The following is a 25,099-nucleotide window of genomic DNA, read 5'->3' as shown; positions in this document are numbered from 1 at the left end:
GGAAGAGAAGTAGCAGAAGAAGAAGAAGACCCTTCAGCCCCGCGGGGGCCAGGCATTGTTCACGCCTCACACCCTTCCTCTATGCCTATGCTATCGCTATGCTGCACTCTCATCGATACCTCTCTGCCAATCCTCCCCATCCTTCCACCCCCACCCCTGCATATTTGGACTGACTGCTCAGTTGATGATTCTGTCTTTGGGGTTCACAATACAGAACATCCCCTGGTTGTGTGAGGTAAGGGAGGAGTCACCCCCAAACTCTGCTCTACTTCTCCCTCCTCATCTCTTTTTGTCTCCTTCCCGGAATGAATGATGGTGCCATGTCTGTTGTGTAAGTCTGTATAAGGGGAAAAATATATGTGCTCAGGATAAATCTACTCTTTGTGCTTTCTGATTGATTATTGCTTGTAAATACATGCTTTGTTGATTGCCTGCCAATTAAATAAAGATTACTGTTGCTTGCTTGTGGAACATCTTTCAAATCTGTCTCGATTGTTCTTTCTTTCACATTGGTCTGGCATAATGTGTATGTACTAGATAGACGGGAAGTTTTTGCCTCACTGATTGGCTCAGCTGATTAGCCAATGCTGCACTCACAGTTCCGCTTGTCCGTAATAACTACTTGGGTGTACGTTGAGGGTGCGGTCCCAAGTTAGGGTAACCAAACCACCAGTAAGGTAATGTAATCAATAAGAACGGAGACCCTGCTTGGTTTGGTGGCTTTAACCAGCATCTGCAGTTGCTTAACAAAACCTGTTGGGCTACGGATCAGTGGCCTCAGAGTTAGAGGGTTGGAGGCAAGTCTGGTGACCATCCCATATATAAACAGTGTTGACACGTAGGTTTATAAAGTTTAAAAAAAAAAATTCATTTTATTTTTGGCATGAGTGAGATCTTAATAATGTGTAAGCACCAAGTGATCGAGTTCTATGGATCTTTGCAGAATCACCAGATGAATCGAAGAATCGTTGTGCTCGTGGATGGAAACTGTACCAACATGCTTGCTTCAAAGTTTTCAAAAATCCGAAAACTTGGAAAGAGGCAAATCTGTTTTGTCAGACCGAGGGGGGAGACCTGGCTAGTGTTCACAACCTGCAACAGAACCTTTTCTTGTTCACTCACCTTGGGCTCAGTAAGACCTCATTTTCCCTTCTCAATAACAGGCACACATTGTGTATGTATGTGCAGTACCTTGAAATTACAAACTACAACATATTCATGATCCTGTTTATTTGTATAAATGAACCATGATTTTCCATAACCAATTTACACTCTGCATATTTCATACGGAATCTCTTTCTATAATGGAGCAAACATGTACATCACCAAAACTCCAAAATTGACATGTGGCGGAAATAGCGCCACCTTTGGTGGAAGCCGGTATGACAAATAATCTTCCTTTATCTTATGATATGTTGTGAATTGTGATAAATAGAATTTATTTCAAAAATTAACAACAATCACAAAGTGCATTTCCAAGATTGTGCTGCAGCATATTGCCTAGACTGGTATTCAAATCCAGGTGAGACCGCAGCATACTGAAGGTGGGCCGAGACGGGTACTACCACTCAGAGCCCACTGGTTCAGCACAATAATCACTCAGCTCGGCTGGCATGATAGCCGATAGAAGTTCGCACGCTCATCTCTAAGCTGTCTCACCTGGATTTGAATCTCAGCCTAGCTTTTCGAATCTCACCAATGTGTTTAACTAACATGCAGGAAGAGGCAACAATGTGCACCGTCCCTCAAATTGACCATACCTGGACGTTCCGTCATTCTGTTTGTCAGCATTAGTTGGTTCACGTTAGATACCACGGTGTTTTTCATGAAAAGTAGGTGAGTTATTGTGATCAGCACGCTGAGTAAATTTCAAAGTCAAACAGGGCAGAAGTTCAGCACGAGCCGGTGTCATGCCGGGCTCGCTGGTTCGTAAAAGACTTGGGGCAAAAATTTTCCCCAGCTGACCCCACTCACTAAAAGGTGGGAATAATTGTGACCTTCAAAGAAAGAATCACTGACCTACCCTTGATCATCCGATTGTTGAACATTTTCCTTTCAAAAAAAAAAAAAACCTTTTCAAAAAGTTACAACTTAATATTTTGTTGAAATCATTTATATTGCTCTGACTTCATTGATTTTTTTAAGATCGACATAAAATTGGCGTACCATTCCTTTCGTGCTGTAAGGTGCACAGGGCTGCCGAGGAAGTTTTATTGGCAAAGAGTAGTCCTGGACGGGTCGCCACTCCGATGCAAGTTCCCCCGAATGGTTATTACCCCAGTGCACTGGTACTCATTTCGCTGACCTCAGAAGGATGACAGGCTCAGTCAACCCCACCTAGTGTTAATTCAGTGGCCGATGGGGTTCGAACTCCAGACCCTAAGATCCCAAACCAGCCACCCAAACCACTAAGCCAACACCAGGCTGACCTTTCATTCCTACTGAATTAAGAAATTACTGGTTTTGTTGACATTAACTTCATGACAAATGTTAAGTTTATGATAAATCACAATTACTGTTTAGGATATGAAGTTACAGTCCTGGAAAAGTGGTGCTATTTTGGGACATGTAAATGTATCCAGAAAAGTTAATAACAAGACTAGATTTATTACTCCACGCACGCAAAGCAAAAAGTGGGGTTAAGCATTTGGCTCATTTTGTACGTCTGTCTGTCTATGTCTACAAATGTCAGTTTATGATTGAGGAACAGCTTAATTTCAATTGATTGTTATATTTCAAACACGAATCAGAACATGAACCTGCAGTTTAGCAGTACTTTGCCTCTGAATTTGTCAAATTGTACAGAATCTCTTCCCGATCGCACCTGCGCAGAGAGGAGTGAGTAATAGTTTTTTTTTTTTACTCCGTCTGCCTGTCTGGCAGTAAAACAAAAAAAAAACAAATTTGAAAATCATTCCAAACAGGAAGCTTACTGTTTTTAAGGACATCATAAAGGACACAAACAACAGGCATAAAGAACTAATGTATTGTATTAAATAAGTTGGTGTAAAAGATGCTGCATCAACGGTGGTAAACTTCCGAAATTATTTTTCTGAAACCTTTAAAATCTTTATTTTATTTCAATTGACCAATATACTTGAACACGGTGCAACACAAATCGCCTTCTTTGCCCTTTCAAAAACCTTTAATTTAGCAGGACTGTACTATTGGCATTTTACATCATCCCAACCAATCAAATTTGCTGCTCGCAGACCCAGCCCCATGTCCTTTATTCTCTCAAGACTGCGTGGGGTAAGGTGTTCTATGAACTCGAGTTGAGTATACAGTCAATGATTAGAAATATGCACAGGCACTCTTCCTATTTATCCCATGTCCAGGATACAGGTACAGCACTCTTGTAGCTGTAACTATGCATGTCAGCAATAAGTCATCAGCTTCATCACTGTCTGACTCCTGCTCAGAAATTGAGTCATGACGATCACCTCCATGAAATGCACAGAATTCTGTGCAGTGGAGGTGTCTAAGATCTCGCACTTGAACGGGAGCAAATTATTTTGACGACATAACTGACTGAAGACGATTGTTCTCTGATAGTTTCCAACCACTACCAATTGGACCCCACAGTACAGGATGAGAAACATGGCTCTGACACCAAATTGCTACCTGATACCTGGCTCGCACGCTGGGTTAAGGCATGTCAGTTGGTGGAAGCTGAGCAACTGACTTATCTGTTGTTGAAGCTGGTGCATACATTAACTTGTCCAACTTTGGGCATGGCATCTGTTTAGATGCATATTATATACAGCAAGTATCTTTAGCAAGTATATATATATATATATATATATATATATATATATATATATATATATATATATATATATATATATAAAAACTTTGCATGCATACAAAGAAAACTTCAAGGAAGTACAAGAGTGAAGAAGAATTTTGAAGAATCTTCCAATTTTGAAGAAGCTACTTGTTGTGTCGCCCCACTTCAAGGCACGTGCTGCAGGCAAGTCCTGGCACAGATCTTTGCCAACCGTATCCAACAATAGTGCTGATGGGGATGTATCTTCTTCGATTAGTGACTTGGTTAGTGTGCCCTGCATGCATGTAAACTGTTGAACCCAACTTTCGTTTGCTTTCATAACGCAGCAAGAGTACTAAGACATCAGTGTCGTCAATCCGAGCTACAATCCGCTCAAAAGTAAAAGACAAATTGATTGCAAGAAGCATCATGCGGGTTTCTGCTTCCTCATGGAGAACGAAACGGATCTGGAAGTTTTGACACATCAGAGTTTGTAATGAGCTTTACCATAGGACCCTCGGTGAAGCCACAAGTAAGTATGATGTGTTGATCATCAACAAACATCGCTGGACAAGCAGACATAATGTATTCAGAAGTTAAAGCTAGAGTAGCTTTGTTGGTAGAATTTGGTAGAAGTTTCTTGTAGTTGGGGTCGCCGTGCGACCTCCTTTCACGGCATAGGTAGCTCCTGTATCTTTACCACATATTTGTCTTTGAATTTGTTTGATGGATTGCTGGTGGTCAAATCTGTCAAAGCCAACTGCAATGGCCATAACTCCAAGATTACCTTCCAGTAATGACTCGATGTACTGGATAACCCCACTTTCCAGGTCATCAAAGGTGGTGAAGACAACGTCTTGCAATAGTGCCATCCCATCAGAAATATATGCAGCAGGTGTTCGAGTTGCCAAACTGTGTACTTCGTCACAAAAAGCTTCAATTTTCTTTGCTCGATGAGAATCGGCAGGCCTTTCTCATGCTACCATCATCATGAAACAGAGCAGGAGGCACGTTATTTACCACGTTATTCATGAGGTTTCTCTGTTTTGATACTGGCATCACAAATGGACTTGAATGGCTTGCAATCCTCTGCAGTCACGTGTCTGGTCATTAACCAGCATGAAAGAGCACCTTGGCGAAGAATCAGGCTAATCACACACCCTCTTGCTTTTGTCATCTCTATTCAGTTTGTTTAAGGGCTTGGTCAGTTCTCACAGTTGAATGAAATGTTTTGTTGACCTTCGAACAACAAAGCCACCATCATTCATGTGCCTGTAGCTTGGAGGGTGGTGTTGGTCTAAGGCTTTCATGTCTGCCACATATGTTGGTACAAATTTTGCCAAGACATGTGTGTCTACTAGCTGCACGTTGTATCGCACAGGTTGCATTCAAGTGAGTACAAAGTTAGCCTCACGCTCAGCTCTCAGCGCATGTAGTCGTGCATCTCCTCCATCCAAGAAGGTGTCCCAAGAAGGAAATATTTCAGATTGTTGTCATCCAATTCTTCTGAAGTCATCAATGACTTGTGTCGTTGTATTCAGATGTTCGTTCTCAATCGAATTTGCTAGCTGGGCAGCAGACTGTGCATCCTTTGACGTGGATGCATCAGTTTTTTTGAGCCTTCTGGTCTCGCTCGTGCGACTCCAAACTTCTCTCTTGAGATATGACCCTGGACAACATGGCTGAAAAGAACAATGGAAAAGAGCTTCATGTACAGGTTTGATTACTCCACCACCTCTTGAATACCGTTTCCCGTGAAGCATTCTTTGACCTGTGTCATCAGCAGACACTTCAGGGTCGGTGGGCAGGGACAATAGTCCTCCATTACAATACAACGTGCCAAGAATAGCTATGAAAGCCATAGGAAGGTGCATACTCCCTATTTACATAGTCACCTATCCTGCCAATATTGGAGGTTGGGCCGACAACATCTCTTGTACTTTCGAGTAGATTGCCACATCAGCTGTGAGTGACCGTGGTGATTTGAACAAGACTTATAATCAGAATATCTGGAAAAAGGAAAGAGTCTACTGCATGCAAACTGTGGAAGAAGAAAGAATGCAACAAGAACAAGCTGAGATTATTTTAGAATACATACTTTTGCAGTGATTTATACGTTGGGTCCAGGACAATAAAGAAGGTAAAATCAGTTGGATTTATGCCATCAGGAGGGAACACACTTTCAAAGTGTATGATGTAATCAATGCATTCTTTGATATGTTAATTAAGCCATCATAGATATGCAAATTGATTTGCTAGAGGATTAAGTGTCTGGGTATGTATCTTAAACCAATCAGATCTCCTTCATTCATAGAACAAAGAATATACAGTAGATGCATTCAATTGCATAAGGATATGCATGGTAGTACATCATCTTGGAAGCAAAGTTGAAACTGGAATGGCACTCGGTGGAGCGCATACCTTCCACCAGGCCGAACAGTTTACAACTTGTATCCCACCTCTTCGGCTGGATCTGGATCCGGATCCGGATCCGGATTTTAACCAGAATCGAATCAGCTTGTTCTTGTCACTGAACCAACTTACCACCTAGTTTTGTTATAACTCGTGCACAAGTTTTTGGAAATTTTGTGCTACGTATCGTTTTGGTCCCGTTTCTCAATGGTGAAGAATCACTTTTTATTTTAAAAATTAAAAATTCTCGGATCTGGATTCGGATGTTCACCAAGATCGAATCGATTATTACTTATCGCACACCAAACCTGTCCACCAAATTTTATCCGAATCCGTCCGCAACTTTTTGAAATATCATTTTGACAGATAAGCAGACAAACAGACAGACAGGGGTGAAAACATAACCTCCACCAACTTTCTGTAACAGAGGTAATTATTGGAAAAGGCTGCATTTTACTGAAAATTATATATTTGTTAAAAACAGCTATTTGATTTCAATGCTCCTGTCTTGTGTCCGTGTCCGTGTCCGTCTCTATATATTTTCGCTTTAAAATGTATCATAGATATGCAAATTAAAAAATTAAAAATTAATAAAATTTTCGGTATGGCAGCCATATTGGATTAAAGGAAAAATAAATGAACATCTTTTTCCCCAAAACTGCTCAACGAAAAACATTTAAACTTGCCATTTATTATAAACTCCCCATGAGGTATATAGGGTGATCATGATTACTTCATCGGTGAAGTGGTATTCCAGCCATAATTGGTTGAATCGAAATCCTTATCCGAAAAATGTGAAACTTCATATGCAGTGTCTGATCGAGGACCCGATGTGAGTAAATAATTAAATTTATCATGTCATCGGTCACGTGGTCTGGTGACCATATTGGATTGGAAAATACGAACGTAAAACAATCTTCTCCACAACCGCTTAACAGATCGATGTGAAACTTAAAAACAATCTTCTCCACAACCGCTTCACAGATCGATGTGAAACTTAAAAACAATCTTCTCAACAACCGCTTCACAGATCGATGTGAAACTTCAAACAATCTTCTCCACAACCGCTTCACAGATCGATGTGAAACTTCAAACGATCTTCTCCACAACCGCTTCACACATCGATGTGAAACTTCAAACAATCTTCTCCACAACCGCTTCACAGATCGATGTGAAACTTCAAACAATCTTCTCCACAACCGCTTAACAGATCGATGTGAAACTTCAAACAATCTTCTCCACAACCGCTTCACAGATCGATGTGAAAGTTAAAACAATCTTCTCCACAACTGCTTCACAGATCGATGTGAAACTTAAAACAATCTTCTCAACAACCGCTTCACAGATCGATGTGAAACTTAAAAACAATCTTCTCAACAACCGCTTCATAGATCAATGTAAAACTTCAAACAATCTTCTTCACAGATCGATGTGAAACTTCAAACAATCTTTTCCACAACCACTTCATAGATCGATGTGAAACTTCAAACAATCTTCTCCACAACCGCTTCACAGATCGATGTGAAACTTCAAACAATCTTCTCCACAGCCACTTAACAGATCGATGTGAAACTTCAAACAATCTTCTCCACAACCGCTTCACAGATCGATGTGAAACTTCAAACAATCTTCTCAACAACCGCTTAACAGATCGATGTGAAAGTTAAAACAATCTTCTCCACAACTGCTTCACAGATCGATGTGAAACTTAAAACAATCTTCTCAACAACCGCTTCACAGATCGATGTGAAACTTAAAAACAATCTTCTCAACAACCGCTTCACAGATCAATGTAAAACTTCAAACAATCTTCTTCACAGATCGATGTGAAACTTCAAACAATCTTTTCCACAACCACTTCATAGATTGATGTGAAACTTCAAACAATCTTCTCCACAACCGCTTCACAGATCGATGTGAAACTTCAAACAATCTTCTCCACAACCGCTTAACAGATCGATGTGAAACTTCAAACAATCTTCTCCACAACCGCTTCACAGATCGATGTGAAACTTCAAACAATCTTCTCCACAACCGCTTCACAGATCGATGTGAAACTTCAAACAATCTTCTCCACAACCGCTTCACAGATCGATGTGAAACTTCAAACAATCTTCTCCACAACTGCTTCACAGATCGATGTGAAACTTAAAACAATCTTCTCAACAACCGCTTCACAGATCGATGTGAAACTTAAAAACAATCTTCTCAACAACCGCTTAACAGATCGATATGAAACGTAAAACAATCTTCTCCACAACCGCTTAACAGATCGATGTGAAACTTCATACACACGATCGACTCGCCATGGGGAATATGGTTTGAATTTTGTTTTCATATCCACCTTAATTTTTATGCAATTTAGCCTTAATGGGCACAAGCATGGTTGTCAAATATGCTAATAATTAATCAATAAAGCTACGGACAATGGCAATGTATGTGACAAATTTGGAAGCATAGATGATCATAGTATATGGGCTATATAATTGTCACGTGTTCAGTTAATGATGCAATTTTTGTTCAGATTGAGCGTGCGAGGCGAGACTCTGCCCTCTACCGAGTGTCGTTCGAGTTGTAAAATTATAAATTTGATTTAAGTGTATTTCTAACATGTTTGCCTTTGTTGTGGTGAAGCTTTTGACTTTGTAGGGTCATTATTGCAGTGTTTACGGGGTTTTCCAACTGATGATATTGAATTTCTGACACACAAATTGGCATGATTGCAAGAAAATGATGACGATACAAAAGATAAATGATTATATTCAGCTTACATTAGAGTGAGAGAGAAGATAAAATACTCTTGTTCGATACCAATTTAATTCCTGTTTCTTCAAAACTAAGGAACCTGTAGCCGAATAAATGATCTCAACAATTGTGCAGAATTTCGCGCAAGTTCCAACGGAAATGAGCCACTGAACATCGGACAAAGCAAAAACAAATTCCACATCCATATTTTTCAGGAAGAGGACGTACACATGGACCATAAAAACAAAAAAACATGGTGTGGCTTGCTATACCTTCGGTTGAGGTTCATCCCTCATAGCCACCCTCAGCCACTGGTCTACGGGATGACCTTGGGAGAAATGTTGTGAGCATGAAGGTCTTTGGGGATGAAGTTGCCTCTTTTACCTTCAGGCGACATGCTCACCACCTTAGTGGATGCTGTTGTCCAATCAGTGAATGGCTCATCTGCCTTTGGCATTTCCGCCATCGTGTATCCCATTGTCCTCCCCAAGCACGAATCTCTCTGAAGCTGTTTGACACCTCCTGTGGGATTGTAGTTAATGAACAACCACTGAGCATTCAACTTTGATCAGTCATAGCTTGTACCTCTCATACTGTCCATACATTAGTAGGGTAACAAAGTAACACTTGATTTGACAAATAGCCCAAATCCGATGCTCCATGTACTATAGACATTTTTTCTTTGTCGATATCAAAAATCATTTATATGGCTCTTTAATGACCCATTGAATGGAGGACTTCTAAAATGAAGTTTCATTTGGAAAAGGGATAACAAGAATATTTGTTAGTTGGTTTGAAGCTTTTAATGTTTTTGTTGCAATATTTTTGCCAGAATAAAAACACTAAAATGATGCATTGCACCTTGTAGATGCAGAACAAAATGTATCCGTGTGGATTGGGCTGAATGATCTTCGACAAGAGCTGCATTTTGAATGGTCGGACCACAGTTTTGTCACGCACACGAGATGGAATGTTGAGGAACCGAGCAATCTCCCGTTTAGGCAAGAAGACTGTGTTGTTCTTTCTGGACAGGTTAGTTAATCCCATGACGAATTTCATTATTTCCCTGCCATTACAATATGGTGATTGATGCCATAGGAGCATTGTTGTAGCTGTAAATTTTATGGTCGTTCAAGTGTTCTTATTATGCTGTACCACCACGAGCAAGTTCATGCTATCATTTGATATTGAGGTTACTAAGGTTGAAAACCAACTTTCTGGAAAGGTGTTCAGTAATCATCATTCTGAGAGTACCAACCCTTCAACACACTTGCAAAGTGATCACACACACACACACACACACACACACACACACACACACACACACACACACACACACACACACACACACACACACACACACACACACACACTAGAACTGCACTCGGTGGAGCGCATAACTCCACCAGGATGAACAGTTTACATCTTGTAACCAACCGATAGGCCGGATATGCATCCAGCTTGTTCTTAATCGGACATTAACCAAAATCGAATCGGCTTGTTCTTGTCACCTACCCAACTCATCCACTAAGTTTTATCATAATCCGTCCACAACTTTTTGAGATATCATGCTAAATATCGTTTATAGCCCCATCTCCCAATGGTGAAGAATCACTTAAAAACATTATAGTAGCTGGATCTGGATCTTCACCAAAAGATAACCAATTCGTCCTCATCACACACAAAAGCTGTCCACCAAGTTTCGTCCGATTCCGTCTATAACTTTTTGAGATATCCTGCTCACAGACAAACAGACAAATTAGAAAGATGCCCTGCATAGCATGATACTTGCTCAATCCAAATAAACAATAGTTGCCATAGAAACAGCAATTTGTTAATTTGTAAAATTTGTCCTATCAAGTGTTTTACATGATGGAATGTTCTGCATAACAAATTTGGTTGATACATTTTCTAATTACCACCTAATAGGTGTATTACAGGTTTTGGATGGCATTGACCTTTGACGAATTTTGTCTGGATTGTCCGTGTCAGCTGTGTACGTACAAATCAGCTGTGTACGTTTCAATGTGATATCTTCAAAAATTACTGAGGTTTGGAAATAATAAAAGTACAAAAATATCCAATTTGATTATAATGGGGGTGAAATTGTTTTCATGGACACCGTTTTTCTATTCCATGTGGGTACTTTTCCCTCTGCCACCAATCAAGATGAGCAGCAGCTGAAAGAAAAGAAAAATAAATGTATTTTAATCATTTCTATTTTGCACCCTCTTAGCTTGGTACTGACATGGTTTACCAATGGATGAAGTGGGGGGGGGGGGGCTTTTAATTTTGACTGGTGATTCTCAAATGTTATTGCAGAAGTCCCTCAGACATAAGGTTTAACGGGATCTATAGGATCTTTGGGGACTAACAGTTATAATGGGGTCTACAGGGTCATAGGGTCCAAAAGTGTCTGGGGTCTTAAGGGTCTTGAGCACCTTAAAGGGTCTCCTGGATCTTAATGAGCCTGAGGGGGTCTTAAGGGCCTTACCATTCTTTTGGGTCGAAAGGGTCTTAAGGTTATAAAGGGTCTTCAGAGTCTTAAGTGGTCTTAGGGTTATAAAGGGTCTAATGGCTTTTTGGTGTATTAAGGGTCTTAGGTGTCTTAAGGGTCTTACTGGTCTTTGCAATCAAAAGGGTTTTCAGGGTCTTAATGGGTTTTAGGGTTGTAGAGGGTCAAGAGGACTTAAGGGTCTGAATGGTATTCAGGTTCTTAAGGTTATAAAGGTTCTCAAGGATCTGAGGAGTCTGAATGATCTTACTGATCTTTGGGTTCGAAAGGGTCTTACTGCACTTTGGGGTCAAAAGGGTCTGAAAGGGTCTTAGGGTTATAATTGGTCTCGGGAGCCTTAAGGATTTTACTGGTCTTTGGGGTCTAAAGGGTCTTTAGGGTCTTCAGCATCTTAAGGTATCTTCGGGATCTAAATGTTCTTGGGTGTCTTTGGGGTTCTAAGGGGTTCTAAAGGGTCTTTGGGGTCTTAAGGGTCTAAACCTTTAGGGGTCTAAAGGGTTGAAAGAGTCTTAAAGGTCCAAAGGGTATAAAAGGTTTCAGGGCTCTAAAGGTCTACATGTCTAAAAGGGATGTTCCAATAGTCCACAATTAATAGAGGTAATTAACAGACGTAGTCAAGGTTCAATAATTAATAAGTAAGTTCAAACAGCACGAGTCCAACTTACATTCAAACAGTACGTAATTAATAGAGTTGACCAAGACTTCACCTCAATGAGGGTCCACCGTCCAGCTGTGTTTTTCACTTTTATATGCAGTACTAGCCTCTGAGTGGGTCGAGTTTGCACATTACTTGTTGAAAAAATATGTTCTGTATTTTACAAGAAGACGATAGATGTTTGTGTGGTATGCGCATAAAAGGTTCTGGAATCTCGATGGTCGAAAGGTATAAACGGTGCATTCCAACAGTCGTTAGTGTCTCATGGATTGAAGGGGTCTAATCTCTCAAGCACGTAAAAGGGGTCTAAAAAGGTCCAAGTGGTCGAAAGCTCTAAATGGTCAAGGGTCCAAGCTGTCTTAACTGTCTGAAGAGTTAATGGGTCTAAATGGTGTTTAGGTCTAAGGGGTCTAAAGGTTATGAAAGATCTAAAGGTGTCTCAAGTGTTGAAATCCCTTCACCTTTAGATCCCTTCACCCTTTAGAACTTTCATAACCTTTAGACCCCTTAGACCTAAACACCATTTAGACCCATAAAAGTGAAAAGGGTCTTAAAGGTAAAAGGGGTGTTTAGGGTCTTAGGGGTCTTGAGGTCTCAAGGATCTTGGGGGGCTTGAGGATCTTGGGGTCTCTGAAGGGTCTTGGGGGTCTTAAGGGGTCTCACAGGTCTTTTGGGTCTTAAAGAGTTTTAGGGGTCTTAAAGGACTGTTAGTCTAAGTGGTATTTGGGTTCCTCAAGGGTTTTAGGGGGTCTTAAAAAGTCTTCAAATATCTTAAAGGGTCTTAAGGCTCTTAGTGGTCTGAAGGGTTTTAAGGGTATTTCTGTGTGAATGGTCTTCATGGTCTTAGGGGTCTTCATGTGTCATGGGGGTCTTTGCAGTCTTAAAGAGTTTTAAGGGTGTTACAGGTCTTGTGTGTCTTAGGGTCTTAAGGGTGTTATGGGTTTTAGAGGTCTTATGGGTCTAAAGGGTCTTGTAGGTTTTTGGGGTCAAAAGTGTTTTTGAGATCTTAAAAGGTCTTCAAGGTCTTAAAGGGTGTTCAAAGTCTCAAAGGGTCTGAAGCATGTTATGGGTCTTGGGGGTCTTAAAGGGTCTTCAAAGGAGTAAGGGGTCTTAGCAGGGCATCAAGAGGGTCGAAAGTTTTAAAAGGTACATTCTGATACTATGTAATTAATAGACATATAATACATGTCATCATGGTGCAACTGACGTTCAAACGGTACAAAATTAATCGGAATATAATCACACAGCTTCATGGCTTCACGGAGGGCTTCGCAGACGGACGGACCATATTTTTTTTCGTTTTTAGCTCACCTGGACTAAAGTCCAGGTGAGCTTATGCAATCGAGCAGTGTCCGTCGGTGAGTTAGTCAGTGAGTCCATAAACACTTCCGTCATTATATCGCTTGAACCAAACAGATGGTTTTTATGAAACTTGCCCACAAGCTTCATATCTGAAGCCTAACGAAGGTGAATTTACAGCATCAAAATTTGCGCTCATTCCGTGGGTTTACCGGGGTTTTTTGACCCCCACAAAATAGGTATTTGTTCTCTTCTCCAAAACTACACACACAATTTGGGTGAAACTTGACCACAACATTCTTCACCCATGATATACCAAAGCTTATCATCTTCATTAACACCTCTGTTTGATAAAGGGGTCTACAGGGTGGAGGGGGGTTTGACCCCCACCCCCCCAAATCGGTATTTGCTCTCTTCTCGGAAATTACACACACAATTTTGATGAAACGTGACCACCACCTTCATCACCTGTTATGTACCAAATATTGTTCACACCATTCAAAAAAAAAATTGGTGTCTAAAGGGGTCTACTGGGGCGCTGCCCCCCAAAATAAGTATTTACTTTCTTCTCCAAAACGACGCACACAATTTCGATGAAACTTGACCACAACCTTTATCACCCGTGATGTCCCAAAGTTTGTTCACGGCATTAAAAAAAGTAAAAATCCGTAGGTATTTACTTTCTTCCTCATTACATATTTTGTGGGTCATCTATGCCTACCAGTGGTTCCCTGGTTATCTTATCCAGCCGCTACCAGGTGAGCGTCCTGGGGTATTGCCCCTATGTTTTGGCAAAGGATCATGATTCATGAACCAAACTGAAGTTTCATTCTCATGGCCCCGTTCCATGATGGCACTTTTCAGAATCTTCACTGAACCTCTGACGGCCTCCATTTGTAGCTCGTTTGTCGTAATATTGTTACGAATCTGGCAGCCATTTGCACACAACAGCCAGAGTCCCCACAGTTCAGTTATTTAGATAAGTATGTGTTTATAGTTCGGGTCCCGTCCCTATGTTTAATGGGTGATTTAAGTGTATGTGCGCTGCGAGTTATTTTTTAGTTAGAATATCCAACAACAACATCCTTCTTCGCTCCTGCCACCATCGGCCTTCCTCACGCGCATGCGTGCCGAGCACAGATGTGGGCGGGGCTTTCATCGCCTCAGATCGGAGCCCCGCTCCAAACAAGGGCATGGAGTGTTTCCTCTGCCCAATGAGCGAAGGGCGAGCCTCGCACGCGCGCCCCAGCCAATGGGAAGCCAGAACGCCCAGGGAAAGAAGAATGTCTCGACGAAGCGACAAAGAAAAGAGAAGCGCCAAAACAGCCACAGAGACTCCGCCCAGAAGGGGCGTGTTTTTCCCCGCCTACCGTGACCCTCCTCCAATCACGGCTGGCCACCGCGAGACCCGAAACGCCCCGTCCAGTCCGGAGGCGAGTCTCCAGAGAGCGGATTCCCCATCCCGTGCGGGGGAGGGGAGAAGAGAATCGAGTGTGCACGAGAAAAGGTTGTTGGTCGGACACCCCCCTGTGTTCTGGCCGGCTCGGCGCTCCTTGTCGTGGTCGTCGGTCTTCGTCCCTGGTCTTTTCGGCGGCGCTTGGTGCGAAGCTGACCGTGCAGGTTCGAGTCCCACCGTGGTGGTTTGTGTTGGAGCGTGCGGGCTGGTGGTCGGAGCATCCGACTTCCCCGCGAAGAATCCCGGGCTCCACAGGGGCAGGTCGGCAAGCCGCATGACGCGGCCAGGTACACCACGGAACTCTGCCCCCCACCCCAGCAGAACTATCCTCCTTAGCTGGAGGACCGAATAAAGACCTGGTGGGGTCCATTTGTTTTTGGATGTGTTTGTGTGTCTGTGGGCACAGTCTTTAAGTAGAAACGGTACAAGTGCCTTGCATCATTGTACATTTCATTATATTCGGTGTACCTCTGCTCTTTGTCTCCCTCTCCCCATTATAAACAAACCCCGTGTTAAATGTTCCAGCTCGTTGCCTGTCGTTTCTATCATTAACCCAGCACGGTGCGGACTTGAGAAATAGTGAGGCCGTTTGTTCCGTAAGTTGCTCATTTGGTCCGGCAGGCTTTGGTAATCCCCGCTCGGTTACGCCGGATCTGAGTCGGTAACAGCGACTCGGTTCGGACAAAGTCGGCCGAGGGTGTGTCTTCCCCGGTAGTTAGACGGCGTGGGTACTTAGGTAAATTTGAATTAGACAATTAAGCCTACCCCACGCCGTCAAAATATTGGCATCCACGGTCCACTAAGGGACCCGTGACCTTCGGAGTTATCCGAAGGTTACGACCTTCAATTCTGGTGTTCGGTGAGAGACGGCCCAACTGCTCCATCTAGCGGTCGTCCTCGCCGACGAACCCGACACCACAACAATATTCTCCGGAATTATTTTTCAGTACTTAATAAAGTAAGGGTTTTCTTTATCATTCCTGTAACTATCACTGGTACAATTTCAGCTTTCTTCAATTTCCCAATCCTCTTGACTTCATTGTTCAGATCCTGGTATTTGGTAATTTTCCTTATTTTTGTGGTGTTTAGTCCAAAGTCATTGGGAACTGAAACCTCGATCAACAATGTCGACTTTTCCCTTTTGTGTTTGAGCACTATGTCCGGATGCAGTGCTTCGTTTGCAATGTCCACACTCCATGGGATCATCTTGTAATATGTGAGCATTATTTGTTCATTTTTCAAGGATCGGATTTGGTTTGTGTTTCCATGATTGTTCTGGGACCAGGATGTTGAATTTTTTTTTACAGATGTGCCAGTGGATTACTCCACAGACGTTGTCATGTCGTTCTGTGTACAGCTTTTCTGACATGAGTTTTTTACATCCCGAAAGGAGGTGACTGGTATGTTCTGTTTCTTCCCCACAAAACCTGCATTTGTCTGATTGACTCATTCACACCATTTTCTGAAAAGCATCAGTGTAATATTTCCTTGGTCTTGGGCACAGATGATTACTCGTTCTCCATCCCAACTAATTTAACCTCTTCTTAGCCATTCCAATGTACCTTCCTTGTCAATCCCTGTCCTGTCAAGCTCTTTTTATATCTTTCTGCTCTTTTGTCATCCTCCCATTTGTGAGAATATTGTTACGAATCTGGCAGCCATGAGCACTCAACATTCAGGTCCTTATAGAACAGTTATATCGGTAAGTATGTGTTTCTAGTGGGGGTCCCATCCTATGTTTAATGGGTGATTAATTGTACGTGCGCTGTGGATTATTTCATAGTTAGGATTTGTACATCTTGAACAACCATGACAACAACGACACCTGCCTTCGCTTCCTTCACTGGCGCCAGAGCACGCGTGCGTGTCAGCACGTATGTGGGCGGAGCTCTGTGTGCTAGGCGGGGTCTCCCTGGACGATGGTGTGGATTTCTCACCGTATATTGTCACGAACCGCTTTGCTCTGGCTGCACGCCAAGTAAGGGTATGCATCATTTTCCACCCAATAGGCGATGAGCAGACCGCGCCCCGAAAAAGAGACGTGAATAGATTCAGAGGTGCGTCCAGTCTGCTCGAGTGCGCGTCTGTCTGGGTCCGCGGCTGACTGCATCGCACGCATCCGAGGTGTCTCGTCTGGTGCATTGCTGCAAGCGGTCGACCATCTCATGACAGGCGACCACCTCATCTCGCCTCCTCTGGGTTCGGCTACCTTGGTCCGCTCTTTGGCGACTGGTGCTCCAGGAAGGTGCGGACGTCGAGCCGCTCGAACGCGCCCAGGTAGTCAGCACATTCTTTACCTCCAGCTCACCTTCCCTCCGAGCTGGGGGTATCAATAAAGACCTCGAGGTCCACCTCTGTCTGGGTATTTGTGTGTGTGTGTGTGTCCGTGGGCCCTGTCTCGAAGTAGAATGGTTTAAAGTGTTTGCTCATTGTACATTGCATTTCTTTTATTCGTGATAACTCTGCTCTGTGTTCCCCTCCCCTATTATTGTAAAACAAATACCCCTTTTGTTGAATGTACCAGCTCGTTTCTGTGTTTCCTTTATTGGCTTAGCACGGTGCGAGTTGAGGAATTGGGAGACGGTAAATTGTGCATTTGGACTGACGGGCCGTGGTAACCATCCGCTCGGGTTGCGCACGGTTCGAGCACGGTAACGGCTCGTCCCGCTCGAGCCCCGTCGAGGGTGTGAATTCCCCGGAAGCTCGCCGCGTGGGTATTTAGGTATTTTGAATTTTGCAATTAACCCTATCACACGCGGTTTAATTATTGGCGATTCACGGTCCTGTAAGGACCCGTGACTCTTGGAGGTATCCGAGCGTCACGATCTAAATTCCAGGTGTTCGGTGGAGCCGACTCTACTGCTCCCCCAAGCGGTCGTGCTCGCCGCCGAGACCCGGCACCACAACAATATATCTGCTGATGTTTCTAAAATCTTCAAATTTCATCCGATTGACTTGAAATCCGAAGAGGATTTACATTTCAAGTCACTGAATTCGACGAGCCAATTATTTTTGAGGTCAACATAGACCAAAAGGTCAACATTGGAAAAAGGTCAACAACTTGCCTGAGATTTCTAAATTCCTCATTTTTCATCCGATTGACTTGAAATTTGTAGAGGATGTTTTTTTCAGTTCACTGAATTCAACCAGCCAATTATTTTTGAGGTCAACATGGACCAAAAGGTCAACATAGTCCCAAGGTCAACAACTAATGAGGTCGTTCTAAAATCCTCAATTTTCATCTCATTGACTTGAAATTTGAAGAGGATTTGCACATCAGGTTACTGAATTCAACCAGCCAATTATTTTTGAGGTCAACATATGCCAAAAGGACAACATAGGCCGACTTTCTAAAATTGTCAAATTGCATCCGATTAACTTGAAATTTGGAGAGGAGTTACATATTTGGTCACGGAATTAAACCAGCCAATTATTTTTGTGGTCAACATCGAACAAAAGGTCAACATAGTCCCAAGGTCAACAACTAAGGTGGTATTTCTAAAATCCTCAATTTTCATCCGATTGACTCGAAATTTGAAGAGGATTTATATTTCAGGTCACTGAATTCAACCAGCCAATTATTTTTGTGGTCAACATGGACCAAAAGGTCATCGGCCCAAGGTCAACAACATGGGGGTATTTCTAAATTCCTCAATTTTCATCCGATTGACTTGAAATTTGAAGTGGATATATATTTCAGGTCACTGAAATCAACCACCAATTATTTTGTCAGTCAACATAGGCCAAATTCTAAAGTTGTCAATTTTCATCCGATTGACTTGAAATTTGAAGAGGAGTTGCATATTTGGTCATTGAATTCAACCACCAATTATTTTTGAGGTCAAATTTGTTTTATGGACTTTGCGAGTACTATCGTGCTCTGCACGACGTCTTCTTCTTGTTTGGCTGTTTGTTAATTGCCGGAATCCTTTGGATTCCGGCAATTATGTTGGTCGGTTGTGTGTCATTTTGTGTGTCTGTCTGTCTATCTGTTTGTTTATGTGTGTGTTTACCCTGCAGCAGCCACATCATTTCAGCGATCATGACCAAACTGGGTACAGACGTCGGCCATGGTCCAACTTAGACACCTGTCGTTTTTGGTGAATCTAGGTCAAAGGTCAAGGTCACCGAGAAACGGAAATTCTTATTTTCGCAATAACGTCCGCTAAAATGGTCGTATCCACTTTAAACCAAATCCAAAATTTGCATCTTCCAATTCTGCATCCAACCATATGTCTCATTGGGGTGTCACACCAACACCCTTCTTTGTGATCGGGGGTCGAATGTCAGGTGGGGGGGAGAGGGGCGGGTCAGGTCAAAACTTTCAAATTGCGATTAAAAACGCCATTTCAAGTCCGATTGACTTCCAAGTTATGATCATGACCAAACTAAGTCCGAAAACTCATTAAACAGTAGCACTATCGACTTATAAGAACCAAATTGATTTCCAGGTTTTTGTTTTTTCAGAGATCATGGAGATATGACAAAGTTATTCCGGCAATTCCTTTCTCAATGAGCAATTTCATTTGTTTGTTTGTGTGTAGGATATCTCAAAAAGTTGTTGACGGATCCGGATGAAATTTTATGGACATATTGGGTGTGTGACAAAGACGAATTGATTCGATTTTGGTAAAGATCCGAATCCGGATCCATTTGTGATAATTTTTTTAAGTGCTTCTTCACCATTGAGAAATCGGGTGAAACTGATATATAGCACGAAGTCTCAAAAAGTTGTGGACGGGTTGGGCATAGGGCAAGGACGAATTGATTCGATTTTGGTGAGAATCCGAATCCAGATCCGTACATGATAATTTTTTTTCAGTGATTCTTCACCATTGAGAGAAAGGGCTAAACTAATATATAGCATGATATCTCAAAAAATTGTCGACAGATTTGGATGAAACTTGATGGACAAGTTGAGTGTGTTGCAAGAACGAAGTGATTCAATTTTTGGTGAACATCCGAATATGGATCTGGATACGAAAATTATTTAATTTTTTCAGGGATTCTTCACCATTGAGAGATCGGACCAAAAACGGTACATAGCATGATATTTCAAAAATGTAATCGGCCCGATATGTTCTTTTGGATCAGGCATTGCGTGGCGGAGGGATGCGCTCTACCGAGTGCCCTTCTGGTTGTCTTTGCAATCATCGGGGCTGTGTTCGTTTCTGTTTTGTTTTCCTGTGTATTTTCCATAATGTGCACCTGTTTTTGGAAGTTTGTTGCTTCATGGAGTAAGGAACCCTTTTCTGTTTGTTGTTTTCTTGTTTGTGCACAAATCTCATCCGATAGTCTGTTGAGCTTTTCACATACTCCGCAAGTCCCGACACATTGTTCTGTGCACTTGGTTAAGCTCCATCAGACTGCCTCCTCCTCCTCCTCATCTCGGTAAGTAGAACGCATTGGTTTTTGTGGAATATCTTGTGAATAGTTAGAAGTTTCCTTGTTTTGGTGTCCACATTGTTGATCTCCAATTGTGTCCGGTTTATAATTGCACAGCTATGTTGGAAAAACAGCACTGCAAATCGGTTTATAGCGTTGGTTTTGTTTCTTGAAGAGAGGGATGACTTCAGAATTAGTTGAATTCTGTGTAAGTACTCTTTGCTGATTATTGTATGCATTTTCTTGTGTTGTACCTGGGAGCCTTCTTCTATTCCGAGGTATTTGTCGGTATCAAATGTCGGCATTTGATTCCGAGGTATCAAATGCTTTTTTTGTAATCGATCCAGGCTGTTGCTAAGTTAGTTTATCGGACCTTGTCGTTTTCGAATGTGGTTTTGTTTATCAATAAATGGTCGATTGTTCCATTGTATCCTCTTTTACATCCTTTCTGCTCTGCCTCTACAGCTCATTGTTGAGTGAGGTGTCATAAACTACATCGGTGATTATACCTGTTTAAAGTTTGTATGTTTTTGGTCTGTATTTGTTGGGTAGATGGGTTTCTTCAGATTTTGGGATTGAAAGAGTGTTGTCTTCTGTGAACCATTCATCTACTGACAGTTTCCCTGGGACGAGTTTGTTAAACGCTCGAGCGTAGTGAGGGTGGAGAGCATGTTGTAGCTTTAGTCAGGAGTTTGGAATCCCATCCGGGCCTGGGCATTTGAAGTTCGGCACTTTTGCGAGATGTTTTCTCATTATTTCTTCGTCATTTATTATTACATGCATTTCCTGCAGTTGCTGCTTTTTATTTTTCAAGTGTCGTATCCAATTTTCTTCCTTGTTGTGTTCTTTTTCGTCTTCAAAGATACCTTTCGAAAATTTTCTCGGTCCTCTTTTTTTTTTTCAGTGGGAGTTGTGACATTTTGTTTCCATTTCCCGAGCTCTCGGTATAACTTTTATCCGGTTGTTTTCAAACTGTTGATTTTGACTTTTACCTGTTTGGTCCACTCATAGATGCTTTAAGAGGCCGCCACTTTGCCAGTGACCAACAAGTGAAAGAAGCAGTGCACGTGTGGCTCGTTACTCAGCCAAAACCTTTTTTTTTCTAAGGGCAGACAGAAGCTTGTGATCCGATGGACTTTGTGTGTTCAAAAGGAGGGAACTATATGGAGAAATGATGCTCTTGTACATGCTCAAATGGAGTTAAATTATTGAAACAAAAATATTGCTATGTTTGTGGGGTAAATGGAGGAATTTCACCATAAAGATAGGATTGTATAGAGTTGCTTGGTCCGTGGACGTGTAGGAGACATCTAGATGGAAATTAAGTGGGAAAACTGTGAGATCAAATGTTGCATGTCACCACACGGGGGGGGGGGGGGGGGTGGTGCTGTGTTCATTAGATTGGGATTAAGGAGAATTTTTCCCAGGATGTGATTGCCCCCTGTGACCTTTTCCTCTGTTTTTCAAGACCGGCGATTAAAAAAAGATCACGTCCTTAAAACAACAACAACTGAGCTGCACGTCCAAGTCGGCAAGAACCCCCACCTCCAGCGGGACAACTGGCAAACCACGCCCCCAGAGTGGATGATGAATGGGCATGACATCAGAGAGAAGAGGAGGGGGGTAAGGATCGTGGTCAGAGATTCTCGCGTTGGGCGACGAGAAGGCAGGGAGTTAGGTTCAGAGCGGGACACGAAGGAGGGTGGGACAGAAGTGAGGAGGCAGAGATGGCAGATGGAAGAGAAGGGCATTACGGCTGGCTTTCCCTCGACACAGTGAAGAAGGCTGTTCGATTCTTGTGTTCGTGCTGAGGCAAATTGGCTCACATGATGGAGCAAGACACTGGTCATTGACTGTTGACTGGGCTGTGTGCGACCATGCCTCGAAGCATCTTGTTGTGCCATTGGAGAAAGAAACGGCGCCATTTTGCAGGGCAGCGGCGTCGGCAAATGCGATCGACGAAAGAAGTTGCACGGCGGTTCCTGAGCCCTGGTGTTGAGCATCATCACCTGAATTTCCTCCCGTACGTTTTCCCGCCTAAAGAGCATCTGGGCGCCATTTTGGGCGCATTTTCCCACACAGTGCCAAAGCAGTTTGGTGACCTTCAAGCTTCCGAAACTCACCTCTGGTCACACATCTAAGTGCCAGGATAAAGGAGGGATTTTTATTTTACTATTCTGTTCCCTTGTCTGTTTTAAAGTCTGTGTGGAGGTGCCTCAAAATTATATTTAGTTTACCTCTCATCCTGGAATTATTATCCAGTTTTGAATTATTACCATAGTAAATATTTGATTTATTTTCATTAAACCCAATATTTATTTAAGTTGCTTGTGTTGTCTAATTGTCGTGGATTTGAGATAAACCTCTGTGCTGTGCTTCCTTCTGTTACATGCATTTGCCACCCTCCCATTCCGCGCATGCCATAATCTCCGAGAATTTCAGCTGTAACCCACCAAGGGAAATCATTTGGCTGTCCATCCAGGTTGGAGCAAAATCCCCTGGACATGACAATATATTGTGGATACTTTTTGACTTGCGTATCCGCAATACGTATATGTAGATGTAGATGTATATATATATTTGTGTACATATATATTTATATACATACAGGGTGGCCCAAAAGTGACTTTACCCCTGATAAATTTCTTGCACTTCCCCTTCCCCTCTGCCCTCACCCCCTTGCCCGCTATGGTATGCGAAAACACTGACTCAGAAGAATGATGGAGCACATACAGATACAATGACAAATTAATGATTGTAAGTACTGCACAATAAAACCTTTTTTAAAAGAGTTCAAGAACAGTGCTTCACTGGGAAGGGGTAAAGTGACTTTCAGGCCACCCTGTATATATATATATATATATATATATATATATATATATATATATATATATATATATATATATATATATATATATATATATATATATATATATATATATATATATATATATATATATATATAGCCTGGTGTTGGCTTAGTGGTTAGGGTGGCGGCTTGGGATCCCAGTGTCCTGAGTTCAAGCCCCGTTGGCTGCTGAATTAACACCAGGGGGTTGACTCAGCCTGTCATCCTTCCGAGGTCGGCGAAATGAGTGCCAGTGTACTGGTCCCGGTGTATGCCCCGGTTAGAATAGGTGTACCATATCCCTGTGTGTCGTAAGAGGCGACCAGGGTTGGCGTCAGGAAGGGCATCCGGCCATAAAAGATTGCCTCAAGAAAAAGCCAAACCCCTGCACAGCAGGGAAAAATGGCTGTAAAAATGGTCATATATATATATATATATATATATATATATATATATATATATATATATATATATATATATATATATATATATATATATATATATATATATATATATATATATATGAATCACCCTGCCTGTGAAACACTGCGATGACAGTTTATAGCTGGGTCGAGATTCAACTCCAGGCTATACAGAGTGAACATACGTACCTCTCGTCTTTCCCGCCATGGTGTGGCGATTCATTATTTCATAACTGAAAAGATTTTTTCTCATTGTGATAATATAATTTATTTTGCCTTCCGACCTTTGGGACAGAACCACAATATCGCCATCGAAACTTGGAGAATGCACCAAGTGGTTTTACTAAGCACTCTACGAAATGGTTCAGGAGTGGGATGTTACACTGGAAAGGAAGAATAACGTGCATGATGAAGCTTGACGTCGACTAAAATTAAATAAATGGCTCATGATGTTCATAACTTATTGTATATCGAGAAAACCATTATGAATTGATGACCATAATGCATAATTCCCTTGCTGTCCCAATACTTTTGGCAATAGAGTGCACTTAACTGATCATGTGTAATTTGCCTTTGATAGAACGGCTTTTGGAACGACACATTCTGCGATCTCAAATATGGTTTCATTTGTAAGAAGGTTGCCTCAACTGGAGATGCAGAACCTGTAGTCAACTCAGGTTGTCGCCAGGTTTGACCTTTTGTTTCTTCCCTTGACATTCACAAAAATGAAAATGTCTTCGTGTTCATACACATAAAAATATCATAATCTCTCTGGACTTTTGTTTTATCGGCATTTACACATTAAACGCTATTCTGCCCCTTTTATCAAATACAGATGAAGTGATTTCTCTCTCATCAATCTTCTTGCTTACTGAAAATATAAATGCCTTTTTCATTAACTATCATTTATATTCATCAGAAGGTTATGTCTGGTCGTGTGGACGACCCCAACCTTGCTTCCATACTTTCCGACATATCATCCCTACATCCTTTCACATTAAAAAAGAAAAGAAAAAGTTTTTGTGACTTGTCTAATACCTACCCCATCCAAACGAACAGAATGCAATTTGTGAAGTACTCTTCACTTCAAGTTGAGATATTTTAGAGTGTAAAAGTCTTGTATGCTTGTCTGTGTCTAGGGCTGTGAGAAGTTTGAAAAATCTTGCTTCTGCTTCCACTCCAGGGAGATGGACTTCAATGAGGCGAAAAAAACATGCAGTGCTAACAAAGAAAAAGTCTTATTCATCCAAAACAGGTAAAAAAAAAAAAGTTTCATTTGAAGAACCCTTTTTGTGGTGTTTGTTGTGAAAACGTCTGTTGTTTTTTTTTTGTTTGCATGTTTTTACTATAATTATGTACTTTTCAGTGGTGTGCGAAAGGCACTTCTTGATTGGTCAAAGAGAGTAGCAGGATTATTTGTAAAGAAAATGGCTGCAGATTATTTCTTCTTTCATGAAGACAGTCTCTGGACTCATCATATATTCTGTAAAACAGTTTGTCTGCATTATTTGTACATGCTAACACACACACACACACACACACACACACACACACACACACACACACACACACACACACACACACACACACACA

The 25,099-nt window shown here is 41.9% G+C and overlaps 1 protein-coding gene across 2 annotated transcripts in view; it reads left to right on the top strand.

Moving 5' to 3' along the window:
* LOC147030962 (macrophage mannose receptor 1-like) overlaps positions 1-25,099 on the top strand; it is a 164,131-nt gene that overhangs the window by 53,876 nt on the left and 85,156 nt on the right. For both annotated transcript variants that reach the window (XM_085875566.1, XM_085875565.1), the window contains exons 5-8: positions 944-1,132; positions 9,795-9,958; positions 24,087-24,194; positions 24,646-24,761. In XM_085875566.1, the coding sequence (XP_085731692.1) occupies positions 944-1,132; positions 9,795-9,958; positions 24,087-24,194; positions 24,646-24,761 (577 nt within the window). The remainder of the gene's footprint in view (positions 1-943; positions 1,133-9,794; positions 9,959-24,086; positions 24,195-24,645; positions 24,762-25,099) is intronic.

The sequence above is a fragment of the Eptatretus burgeri genome, chromosome 3, assembly GCF_056783735.1.
Source record: "Eptatretus burgeri isolate ZD-2024b chromosome 3, Ebu_testis_v1, whole genome shotgun sequence".
Taxonomy (NCBI): Eukaryota; Metazoa; Chordata; class Myxini; order Myxiniformes; family Myxinidae; genus Eptatretus; species Eptatretus burgeri.
Note: the sequence above shows the minus strand (reverse complement) of the source record. Positions and strands in the feature narration are given on the sequence as shown.